Genomic DNA, 13780 nt, shown 5'->3' on the forward strand with positions numbered 1-13780 from the left:
CATACTCGCCCCAGGGCTGACATGCTGAGGAAATGATACAAACACAGGGTTCTATTTAGAAATTATTTGTAGCTGGGGGTGGCCTCACAGCTGTCCCCAGTCTTAAGAGGTGCCAACATCATGACAATACTGTTCATACAATCTGAACTTGGCTAGTTCAAATATGACCTGCTTAGATACCGTTATTTCTGCCTGTTTCCACCTGCTGGTTCTTCCATCTTCCCATTTGATTCAGTGAGCTGGTCTATGACCTGCCCATCAATTCTTCCCTGCTTAAGATAGTCAGAGGTGGTTTCTATTCACTATAACCAAGAAAACTAATATGTAAAGTTTTATTACAGGTAGTTCATGCAATAGTAATAATTATTTTATTTCATTATATTTCCTGATTGCTGTTTGTCTCCTGTATCTCTAGCTCTTAATCCTTGTTCATTTTTTGCAGTTTTGTTATATACCATTATAGTTTGAATTAGGCACCTGTTTACTATTAGTAAATGAAGCTGTGGGGCTATGATATATAACAAGGTCTTTTCCATTAAAAAATAATACTCCAGTATGAATTTTAAACCTCATATATAGTCAATATATTGTAAGATCTTTGTATGATGACAGAAGGTAACTACACTTACCGTGGTGAGCATTTAGTAATGTGAACAGTTTTCCAATCATTATGTTGTACATCTGATACCAATATAATATTATATATCAACTACACTTCAATTAAAAAAAATTAAGCCCATTTCTATACAGAGATCTCTTTTCCCCTACCATAATAGTTCATAATTAAATGTTTTTACCACATTAGAATTTAAAAACCTCACAAATTATGGCTTATGATTTTCTTTTGTTTTATTAGTAAAATGACTTAGAATAATCTCTCAAGCCAAACTTATTAACATAAAATCTTCCCTTTATTATATGCATTTGAAGCATCCTGTGTTGTGGTCCCTGGAAATGCGTGTTTTGCAGGACATTGCTACTTTTCTTCTGGCTTGACAGCGAAACCACAGATATCTTAAAAATATCTAGTATCTCTAGTAAAAATTGCTTTCTTTTCTCTCACAGAGTACATGATGCTGCTCTTTGATAAATCAGCCTTACTATTTTGGGTCCTTGTTAGATTTTTGTTTTTCCTAATCTGATTCTACACAATATCTGAACCAAAAATTAAAATTATAGTTAATTACCCATAATATATATGTATACATGTGTGTATGTGTTCTAACATTCAAACACTTAGGAACTCTTAATGACATACTGTTTTTTTTCCACTATATTTCATTCAAGTTCTCTGCACTTTGGAAAATAATATCCTATTAAAATCTACCTGATAAATTCACTGGTATATATTGAATACCAATTAAGTGCTTGTTACTGCAAGGCAATTAATATGAATTTACAATTTCTATGAAATAATGGAATAGGGAATATAAGAGTCCTACCAATTTTCACAAATCCATGGCCCAAGACTTGGGGGGAAAACAGAATAAAGTTGCATGAAATCAATCTGTGAGGGGTCCACCAAACTTCAAGAACATAAAATATCTACCAACTGCTGTGAATTAGCCACCATAACATCCCGGCCATCATCAGAGAGAACACAGGCTTTGGGGTCAAACAAGCCTGAGTTCAAATCCTGAGTCTCCCATTTCTTAGAAGTGTGACTTCACTTCTCTGAGCCTCAGTTTCTTCATCTATAAGACAGGAATGTAAGAATAAGAACACCTCACAGTGGTGGTGAAATGAATAAAATGATTCAGATAGGGCATCTAGCAACTAGAACATTCTAGGTATTATGATTGCAATTGTTTTTATTACTTTGGAGTATATAAAACTACATGTTTAAATCCATGGCTTAAAAAATAATGGATCCAAAAGCTAAAAAAAATTTCCACTCAATCAAGTAATGATCCACTCCAACCTCGATGTTTCTTAATTTCTTAACTAAAAACTGATTGGCATAAAGAAACTTATGAGTTAGGAATGAGAAAAGCATTCCAAACACATCAGCTGTGGAATATTCACGTGTGTTATATCTGGGAACTTTACTTTCTCACAACAAATTGCAAAGCTTATTTAATCCCGTATAAATCTGCAGTCTAAGTAATGTGAATGGCAGAGATCCATGATGTATAATACGACTCTCAAAGTTTATGCCATAAACGAAAATGCAGATATTACAATGGAACCCATATGTTTGGGGGATTTTTTTTTTCTCTTTTGACATTTCACGGTACTATAAAAATCTTAGCAGGGTCTGGTTTAGATTTAAAGCAGTACTTTGAGAAGCCAGAAGATGGCACTAATTTCCAAGAATTATGCATCTAAAAAGAATGTGCGGCTTCAGATTTTAAGCATTTATCATTTCTTTTGCTGGTAGGCATAATGATAGTCTACATTTTCATCAGTTTTTTATCTTAATGTAAAATTCTGTTTGTTCTTAATTCTCCTGACAATTAGAAGGAAAAGTGAGAATGGTGGGAATGATACATATTACATAGACTGTTTGATTTAGTATGAGCAGGAATCGGTACTGAAGCAGTGGTATTTATTTCATGTTTTTACCCGAGGGTGAATTGAATATTATATAGCCATTGAGTAGAGAACTGGATTTTACTGATGTATTGGGTATCATCTTGGTTCAGAAATAAAACGTAAGTATATGTTTCCTGTGCAAGCTACCATCACCTATTACTGGGTAACATCTCAGAAGACACTTATTTCTATTCCCTTTACATGAAAATCACATTTGTAGGTTACCACTTTTTTTAATTCTAGATGATAATGCTGAACAGTGTGGGAGCATACTCCACAAGGAGCTCATTCAACAACAGAATTAGAAACAATAACGATCATGTACACGGTTTTGCAACCTAATTGCATTTGTGCATCTATTGCTCTCTTACTCAGAAGAAGTTAAGAACACAAAGAGAGGGAAGATTTTATACTCACACCTACACAAGAAAGTTGGAGAGGCAAGTGGTGGTCTTATATTTTTGCAAATTTGTCCATCTGCCTAAGGGCACATTAATTTTCCTGGCAAAGTTAGATGTATATTTTGAGATACTACATACTGCTGAACACCATGCTTGCAAAACTGGCATACTGGAGTCTTTCAAAATCAGCAGTTTCCAGGGGAAAATCCATCTACCATCTGCCTGCTTCATTAAAATACATAATAGCAGAGGAAGAACTGAATCGTGTTTTCACTTGCTCAGTGCTCCCTGGTGTCCGGTTGGCTGAAGTTATATACATCGGACTATATAGAAAACAGAATCCAAGTAAAAATCAACCACAATGTTTTTGTCTTTTGTATCTATATAGAAACAGAGCAATGAACTTTATTTTTTTAATAGATTTAGGCAACACAATGTATCCTGAAAACACTACATTTTCAAGAATTCCTTTAATGAACTTAAAGAACTTTTTTCAAGTTTATATTATAAAATTTTAAACCAGATTGTGAAGGAATCATACAGACATCAGGTCAAAGCCTGAAATTTCTATCAAAAACTATCCCCAAGAAACATATTTAATATCTTTTGTGTACAAGTTACAGAAGACAATAGTATCAAATATTAAACAGAAAATAATGTTTATAAGATAAATCTCATGAAACTGTAGCTGTATTGGTACAACTTAATTATGAAAAAAACTGATTTGTCAAGTTGGGAGTCTCTGCCTTGATCAGCATGTAGTATATTATCTGAATTTTTGCCTATACTAGAAGAATTAAGATTCTAATATCTTTGCAAAAATCCAGAAACATTCTTGATCTGTAGAGGCAGATGACTAGAAACTTTTTTTTAGAAATTCAAACAATGACTAGCATGGGTGATGGGGTAGAAATTCTATTTCCCCAACTTCATCCAATAGTTACAGTTTTTCCTTTGGTCACATAAGAACAGAACTGTTAGGAGACTATATAGTAACAACAGAAAAAGAACATATCAATATACATGTTACTATGTTTTCAACTCGGCTAAGCTCTTTCTATGGATCCATTCAACCATTTGCTAAATATGTGCCCCATTTGAGCCCAGCACCGGTGCATGTCCTGGAGTTCATGAAGGACAGGCAAGCTCTCTGCCCTGATGGGGGCCTTCAATCTAACTGGGGAGACAGACAATTAAAAGTAGACAAATAAATAGCACCTAATATTATTAGGCTGCAGTAAGCAAAGCAGGTTAAGGAAATGTGGGGGATAAGTGATGGGGTAGGAGGAAATGAATAGTTTTATAGGGGCTCAGGGAAGAGCCCTGGGAAGAGAGAATGCTTGAGGAGTCTTCCAGGAAGCGAGGGGCAGGCCATGCATCTTTTAAGGAGAATATGTTTCAGGCACTGGAGACTGAAGGAGCAGAAGCCTAGTCTGGAAGCATGTTTGGTTTGTTTGAAAAACACAAAGAAGTTAGAATGGTTAGAGCAGTGTGCACAAGAAGAAATGGGTGTAAAATAAATGTGGACAGTAGGGGCTTTAGGCTATGCTAAGCAGTTTTTGGTTTTGGTTTTAATTTCAAAATCCAAGAGAAACTACTGGAGGCCTTTTAATATGTAATTAATATTTAAAGGACCTCACGGGCTACTATATGGAAAAGAGACTGTAAAGACACCAAGGTAATACAAGAGAGCCAGTTGAGAAGCAAATATAGTCCAAGCAGAGAGAACAGTGCACTGAGCCTTCATGGCATTTACGGAGGTCATGAGATGTAGTGGGATTCAAGATATGTTCTGAAGTTGAAGTCAACAGGATCTGCCCGTTGATTGACTGAAATGGCAGAGAAAAGACAATTTGAGGACGATGACTAGTTTTTCTACACAGAGACAGAAGACTGGGGAAGAGATTCATTTAGGGAAAGGAAGGGAAGGGGGTGCAATGGGAGATTAGGTTATAAAACTACGAGAATAAGGAGTTCCGTCTTGTTTATGTTTGGTTTGAGTTTCCTGTTGGAAATGCAAATGTGTATCAAATATCTAGTAAGTATTTAGATAAATGAGTCCGGGGCTCTGGAGCTCTGGGAAGCAGTCAGGGTTGGAGACTATTTATTCAGGAGTCACCCGCCCATAGATGGTACATGTGATGAAACAGGAAGTGATGGTAGATGAAGATACTGGAAGAAAGGGGAAATGAGAAGCAGTTTAAAGTACAAAAAATATCATAGAGTATCATGGAAACCAAGAAAAGAAAGCATTTCAAGAGAAAAGAAATAATCAGCTACGTCAACTGCTTCTGAGACAGTGAACAACATGAAAGCAGAGAACTGACACTGGATTTAGAAAGATGGTGGTCACCGGTGACCTTAGCCTAGAAGTTCCAAAGGCAAGAGAAGAGAGAAACTGTTTGCAATGAAATCAAGAGGGAATGGGGGTAGAGAATTGGATGAGTCAGTAGAGATACTCTTTGGAAGACTCTTACTATCATGATGAGCAGAGAAACAAGCAGTAGCTGGAGAGGAATGTGGAACTGAGGAAAGTCCAGTTTTTTTCAGATGGAGATATTCTAACATATTTGATGTTGAAGGGAATAGTCTGGTAGAGAAGAGTTTGGTGTCTCCTGAGAAATAGGAAAGAATTGCTGAAATACCGCCCTTGAATGAATAAGGGGTGGATCCCATGCCCAGGGCAGTCAGCCTGGTAACCAGAGGGAAGGCAGAGCATTCGGATCAAAATGGAAAGATTTGATGGTGGAAGCATAGAAAAGTTCTGTTCTTAGAGGGTTTTTTTCTTTTTCCTCAGTGAAATAAGAAGCAAGATCATTAATTGAGAGAAAGAAAGTGAACATTAGATGTTAGAGGAGGAAAGAGGAGACATCAGTTAGATGCCTTAGAAACTGGACCTGGGACTTGCGTCCCGACTGGGAAAACGCGGTAGGGTTGCAGGGCGGGTGCAAGAGCCTTGCCCACTTGCATCTGCGGTTAGCCCAGGTGTGTTTCCTTGAGCCACATGTTTTCCTTACTCTTCTCAAAAAGTTAGATACTCTTACTATCTTCATTTCACATATTAAGAAACCAAAACGAAGTCCCTTTGCCTGAGTTTACAGAGGAAGTGAGGAAGCCGGTGGCCTCCAGTGTCCCCTTCCATCCCCTTCCATCACCGGGACACGTAGTTATGTAGCTCGTGTCTTTCTGCCCCCCAGTGGCTGCAGGAGGCATTGCTGATTGCAGAGTAGAAGGAAAGATCCACTTCTGTGAAGAATCTGAGCTCTTTATATATGTGTTCTCACATCTCAAAAGTCCACCTCGATCACATCTGTGCATAAAACTTCAGTATTTCAGATTAAGAGGACTAACTACAGAATATTTTTAAAAGAAAACAATACGGCTACATTTAAAACAGTAATACCTATTTCTCTGCCCTTTTTGGGCATAAGAAAATGTTGCCTTAGTACATCTTCTAGAAGAAGCGTATGTCTTTCTGTGGTAACTTTTCTGCATGGAGCCTACAACAGAGCACTGTATTATTAGAGAGATTACTGAAGGTTTGTAGAAAGAAGGTCTGTTCACTGAACGTTCGTAGAATTTTGAATGAGCCTAGATGATGTTGAGATCCACCAGGCTCCTGACTGCCTGAAACACTCCCAGACTGCCCTTAGTGATTTTGCCTCCTTCTCCCACACACTAAATCTTTAATTTTTCATGCTGACCTCCCCTTCCTTCCTCATGTCCCCAATCCATTGCTGTGACTCTGCAAGAACTGAAGAACACAAATGCAGAGTTCACACGTGGGAGCCCAGAGGCAACCAGGGATCACAAAAGAAAAAAATGCATTTAATGGCCCTAAAATATTTCCATTACCATCTGTTCAATCTGCTGATTTGATTATGTTCCCCCAAGTCTGGTCTGGGAATACATATAATAATCAAATGAACCAAATGTTGCCTGGCTAAGGGTCACACAGAGCTTACGGGAAAGGACTGGAAAGAACCGCCTGCAGGGTGCAAAGTCCTCCTGCAGTCTGAGCTCCTCTGTGTCCCCAGCTGGACCCAGAGAGGCGGCAGCCGGACACAGGCATCTCTAGCCTCAGGGAAGACACTCCTTGGCCCCTTCTATGTCCCAAAAAGCCCTGGTCTTTTTAGAGGCTCAGAGTTACCAAAAGACCAAGTCCCTTGAAGACGGTCACAACCAAAGGTTTAGAGGATTAACCTACCTGCCAAGAGCTCTGGGGTTCTTTCTGCGGTGCTACTCACTGGCAGTGGAAGGGGAGCTGTCTGTGAAATTCTGCTTGCTAGCAGTCACATTTTTATAAGTAAAAAGGAGCAGGTGAAATTTATTTTAAAAAAACAATTTATCTAATGCAGCATTTCATGCACATAAAAATATTAAATGTTTTACAGTCTTTTCTCCATACTAAGCCCGTCTCAGTCAGACGTAGCCACAATTCAAGTGCTTAACAGCCATGTGTGGTGAGCTGCTGTATCATTGGACAGCATAGGTCTAGACTAAGCGATGCCAGAGCACAGATTCCTTCCTGTGGGTTCTTACCTTTAGCCTACAGTATACTTTGTACTTGTTTTCAGCAGTATAAGGTTGTATGGTAAACTTAATTCTGATTGGATACTAGCTCTGGCAACACATTTCTATTAATTAACTATTCAGACAAATACCGCACCATTACCTTTCTCAGTTAGTTACCAAAAATTTCCTTGCATTTACAATTCAGTGAAAGCTTAACTCATTGTCAGGTTTCTTGGTATCATCAAAGTCCTCATTTTCATTCTTGACCAAAGTTTGGTCCTCCAGGTCTCCCCATCTAGTCTGACCTTCACATTTCACCACTAGAGTGATATTTCTAAAAGGCATCTTTGACCATTGCCCAACTGCTCAAAAATCATGGAGAAAATATCAAGCCCTTCATAATTTGACCTCTGTCAACATGAATCTTCATTTCATTTGCTTCCACTCTTCCTTTTTGTACGTGTTTGAAAATTTGCAAATTCTGTGAGTTCCCAGAGAATGGCAGGCTGTCTTGGCCTTCCTGCCTCAGAAAACGCTGTCCTTTCTACTTGAAGTGACCTTCCCTCTTCAGCAGCCAAGTCTAACTTCCTGTCCAGGTCAGCTGAGATTAATTGACCACACACAGATTCTTGAGGGTATGGACTGTGCTTTACTATCTTTCTGTCACGAGCATCTAACCTGGGGTCTGATGGTAAAATACATATGAGGTATGTATTATTGACATAACCCAAATGGGTTAAGCCTTTAAATAGACTCAGTTGTAAATTATTAACAGGAAGAAATGCTAAAAAAGAAAGTCTCCTCTTCCTATTTTAGTATTAAATGTAATTGAATTCTGCTTTCACTGTTTTTTAATGCTGACATTAAAAACAGTGTATTTTTAGTTTCAATTCCAATACATTTAATTTCTCTCAACCACCCTACCTATAAAACTAGAGCAAGTGAAATTCCTGATAGGAAGAGTCTTATTATCTCTGGAACACAAACAATAACTTACTTGATTAGATAAAAAATATAAGAGGTGACATGTCTCAAAATCATACTTCAGATTCTGGTGAGTTCTGAGGAAAATTACACTTATCCTGGGCCACATATCTCAAGAAATAAACTGATAAGATTTTAATAAAATATCAAAACAAAGTGTTCAGCTGATTCCACACAAAGACCCTACTTGAATAGTTATATGAAACAAACAGAAATAAAATTCTGTTAACTAGAATCATTTTTCCCTGGATAGCACAATTATTTGCTGCATAAACAATTACAGCCAGACATAACAAGCCCTTTCCTTCATGTTAGATACCAGAGTGAGAATATTTCTTAAGCTTATAAAAGTTGTAGTTTTACAACTTTCCAGGGAAGTCAACATCTCTTGAGAAGAAGGGAACAATATAAGCTAATCAAGACAAGCTCTTCTTCCCACTATCAAAGTGTCTCCAACCAATAAAAATAGATCCTATGAACATCCTTTAATCTGGCAATACCGTCTATAAGGGACAGGAATAAGGGCCAAAAGCCCCCTTCCCATGATCCTCTTGGGGTGGGGAAATAAAAGCCAGATGGGACTATTTATGAAGGAAACAGCAATGAAGGAGAAAAGTTGGATACAAGAAGATTAGAGGCGGGACAAAAAGAGAGGCTCGCTGGTACCTTTCTAGTTAATTCTGTTTCCTCCACACTATCTCTTGTTCTTCTGTTTCCTTTTCCACGTCTGTCAGTTCAGTTCTTTTGAAACCCATGCCTTTGTTATTTAACAAGCATCTCAGCTGACTTACGATAAATACTACTTTTAAATAATAATTTTTCCTTAAAGAAAAGTCCTGTTCACTCATAATGTGATGACGGAAACTCATCAGTTTCCTGCCCGTTTTCGTGGCTTTCTCACCCCTGACCCACGGCTCTGACTCTTCGGAGGATGCAGGATTAGAAAAGCACAGTTTGTTCCAAGCTGTGAGCGCCTCTCCAGGTCATATCCAGTGTTTCGATGCCAAGTCACGTTTACAGGGCTCCTGGGCAAATACTTTAGCTGCTGGTGATGTTTTCTATTTCTAAAATTAATCTTCAAAATGTAGGGTTTTGCTTTTTAAATAAATTCTTCATTATGCAGACAGAGTATGTGAGCGAAAGGGTTATGCACCGGATCTCAAAACACGTGCCCTTCCTCCGCTCTGGTTTCAAAATTCCCTACTGAGTCACTCGGTTGCTCAATGCTGAAGGGCACTTAAGTATAATTAATGCAATAGTAAACAGACTGCCTGGCAAGATGCACCAGCAACACAGAACCCTCCCTTTGCAAATACATCCCCGGGTCTATTCTAACTGTTTGGTTTGGGTTTTTCCACAGCTATTAGTATTACCCAGCCCAGGTTCGGCGGCACGGATTCCCACGGATACACTTCGTTCCTGGCTTTTTCACGGATCCCAGACACCGTCTCTGATTATGAATTCCACTTGAAGTTCCAGCTGGCAAACAGTCCCTCGGCACTAGAAAATAACTTGATATTTTTCACTGGACAGAAGGGCCACGGTAAGATTCATTGAACCCTCCCGGACTTGCTCAGCTCCTTTAAAAACACTTGAGCAGGTGTTCAGGGACGCCCTGATTGGCTGCGGGCGAAGGGGACATGTGCCTAGACGCAGCCTCCTCCGGTTTTCCTTCCAGTCCGAGGAGGTCAGCGGTTCCCTGACCCTTTGCCGGAACCCCGTTCCAGCAGGGCCCCCTCTTCCAATCAAGGGCCAGGACTCCTGCAGGCGAACACGAGGGCAGAGAAAGTGACCACATCCCATGCGACGTGAGCTAGCTGGCTGGTCCCAACTTCCTCTGTCTTTTCAGTTCCATATCTAAGGAGAGAGGCGGAATTCTCAGCAGGAATATCATTTCTACTCTGCACACCCTTCATCACGTTTACCGATGATGTCCTCTAATTAGCGCACACACACACCAACAAAACCGGCAAATGAAAAATTCAAATGGGCATTGCAGATCCTGGGTCCGTCTTGTTTTAAAACAAATCTTGTAGATCCTGAACGATTCGCAGAGGGAGAACCTGTGTACAGGACAAACACTTGGTCCATAAATACTGCTGCTACCCAATGACTTTCCAGCACTCTTCTGCTACAGATTCCTTCAAAATCCTCAAAACGAAAATATTTAAAGCAATGTTTTGGCCACAACATTTGTAAATTGTACAATCTTACATGTGACGTTTTGGGGGCTTCTCCATATGTTTTATATATAAGAGGATGAAGGTTCATTCTGTGGTAGCATTTCTAGGTTGCAGAATGGTTAAAGGCTAGATAACAGGTAGATAAATTGCAGAGCTTTATTTTCTGAGCACTGAACATGAGAAATCCGAAATGTGCAGTTCTACCAGCTGAGGGAGCAAGAATGCCAGTTTAAAAATGCAAGTAGCGCTAAACCTCTTTTTAAGGCCGTGTTTCTCCAAGTAAGATATTGTCACCCCTTATCAAAGTCATGTGAGGGTGCTTGTTAAAATACCAATCCCAGACCCTTTTGATCAAATAATAGAATTTAAAGCACCTTAGATGCTTTTTATGGAACTAATATTTGAGAGCGATGACTTAAAACCTCCAGGGACCAGCAAAATTAGACTATATATGGGGATGGACTAAGGTAAGTAGTGACCCATAATATCAAGTTGTAGTGATTCATCAAATCATGTAGCATAAAGTTATTAAAGAAATACATATTCCTTTAAAACATTATTGTGATTAATATTGACCACATAATTTGCGATTATCTATATAAAAAACAATATACAGGGAACTGTGACCCAAGTCAGTGTTTTTAACAGTGGTATCCCACATGTAGGTGTGATTGTTTAGGAACATCGATCTCTGCCCTGCATATTAGTTGTTACTATTAGAATCACTGTTTCATATGCTGCTTTAATTCTGTCAGGTTCAAGGATGCACAGAGCCACAGAGTTTATATGAAAACTTGGAATGAAAGCCAACCTCTAATTTCCACATGCCCATATAAAAAGGCAAGGAAACTTCATTCCCCAAAACTGAAGATATTCTACTGAGAGTCCCCCAAAGCTGAATGCTGATTTTGCCAGGCCTCATTTCTCGTTTAATTCTCTCAGTGAACATTCTCGTTGAACATTTCACCTTGAAAATGTCCCCCTTGATTTGTGATGTCATCCAAACCAACCCTCTTCCTCGGTTTCTGTAGCCATATTTGGCATTTCCTTTACTATCTCTTCTTCCTGTCCTACTCCGACTCCCTTAGAATCCAGGTCTCATAGTTCGGATCTTCTGAAGCCCATTCTCTGCCCCTCTGGTATCCCCCTTTGTTGGCAACTGGCATTCACACTGTGCTTCAGGAGGCCTCTGGATCTCTCCCTTTCGTTCATTTTGACCAGTATTTACTGGGAGCCTGGGTGAGGTGTTCTCCTAGGTGCTGGGCATACAGTTATGAATGAAACAGGGTCAGAACACCTGGGATCCTTTGCCTACTATGCACAGTCGTTTATCCAGCCCTCACCCATTTGCACAATCTTTTTCCTTTGTTCCACTCACACTCAGCAATATCAGCACATGTGCACATGGTGCATCCTGCCACTATATCCTCCACATCTGGGCCTTTGCACAAGCTCCTCCATCTTCCCAAGTCACCCACACTTCACTTTCACACCTCCAAAACACTGATGCATTAAGCTCAGCTCAAAAGATCATTCATCTTTGAAGTCTTACTTCTAGGAACACTTAGGAATTAATCTCACCACAATTTGCTGGTAACAACTGACATATTTTAACTGTCTGGATCTCTTTGGGAACCAGAACTATGCCTTTTCTTTTTTATGCCTACAGTAGCTGTCACATACAGACAGTCATTACAGTTTTTGAAAGAAGGGATACAAACATCCATGGGGTCTGTTACACTAAAACTTACAATAGGTTAAAGAGGCACAACATATGTACTTTAAACTGTGAACTAATGACACTAACTCAATAGAAAACCGAGTCTGGTACACACCACATCTGTTACGGCATCTAATATGTATCTGGAATATAGACGAAAATAGAAATGATGGAATTCAGAAAGTAGAAATCTCATCCAGCTAGAATAGTCAGAGAACTTGTTCCCTTTAGTGTGTTTCTTATCCCTTCCCTTCCATTCCAATCAGCATTCCCCCACCCCCACAGTAGTGTGACAGCAGTCCCACCAGCTTTCACAGCTCCATATCTCCCAGCCCCGAGCCCCGCTGAGGCCCAGCCCAGAGTGTGTGAGCAGCCAGTTTACTCCAGCCAAATCTATCAGCGCGTATTCCCTCTGCCCCATTCCGCTTCCTCTTGCCTGGATTCCCACCCACTTCCCTTCACCTCCCCCAATACTACCCATCCATGCAACGTTCTCTGACGAATGCAAATCTCCTTATAGCCTATCAACACAAAGCCTGTATAGAACTTGTTATTATATCCTATAATTCAGTATCTAAACACTATTTTGTCACTCATAATCACTACTTTGAATCATACGAAGTTACCAGTTTCATAGGTCAAGTCAAACACATTACAATAGTGGCAGCTTCATAATCTTAATCTTATCCCTCAACAAGATTAATCTGAAATTTCTTTTGGACAAACCATGCCTTCAATTTCTTTTATACCCCCAACTGCCTCATTCACATGGTGGGTACCATGTGGGAAATCAATAATTACATGTGTATCGATTCTTTCATTAACTGAAAAACTCTCTGTAGATAGAGGCTAACCTGCTTAGCTAAAAATACTCTGTAGGCATAGATTGATCTGGATTGTAGTGAAAAAGATAGGACTTAAATAAAGGGCAGAGCAGGGGACATGTACCACCGCTCACATCATTGAAATGTCAGTTAAAATCTCAACATTAGCCTGTACTAAAAGCATACAATACCATGAAATAATTTTTCAGGAAAAAAAACAGACAACTTTCTGGATATTTGCTCTATGTGCCTAAGGGCTTAATGTGCATGGCTTTCTGTCAGTCAACAGCATGTAGGTCTTCTATGCTGTGATAATTATGAAAGGTTAACTCATATTTCATGCCAAATAATTTGTTTACTTCAAGCCATTCGTTATTAACTGTAACAGAAATCAAAGCACATAAATAGAGCTTGATGCTTTTTCTGGGGGGAAAAAATGAAACTAATGTCATGTACAGTACAGAAAAAGAAAAATGAAGTGGGAGTGTCACAAAAACTATCAGCCTGTTCTTTATAGAGCCTTGGTACCAATGAGGCAGAAGGAGATGCCTGATGAATGGGAAAGTGGACTGTAGCCAATTCCTTAATACAACACGTACCCCAATTCCTCTGTGCTGT

At 39.3% G+C, this 13780-nt stretch overlaps 1 protein-coding gene across 1 annotated transcript in view; it reads left to right on the forward strand.

The window, feature by feature from the left end:
- EYS (eyes shut homolog) overlaps positions 1 to 13780 on the forward strand; it is a 1533253-nt gene that overhangs the window by 1446611 nt on the left and 72862 nt on the right. The window contains 1 exon segment of the mRNA XM_073224289.1: positions 9796 to 9978. Within this exon segment, the coding sequence (XP_073080390.1) occupies positions 9796 to 9978 (183 nt within the window).

The sequence above is a fragment of the Manis javanica genome, chromosome 16 (genome assembly GCF_040802235.1).
Source record: "Manis javanica isolate MJ-LG chromosome 16, MJ_LKY, whole genome shotgun sequence".
NCBI lineage: Eukaryota > Metazoa > Chordata > Mammalia > Pholidota > Manidae > Manis > Manis javanica.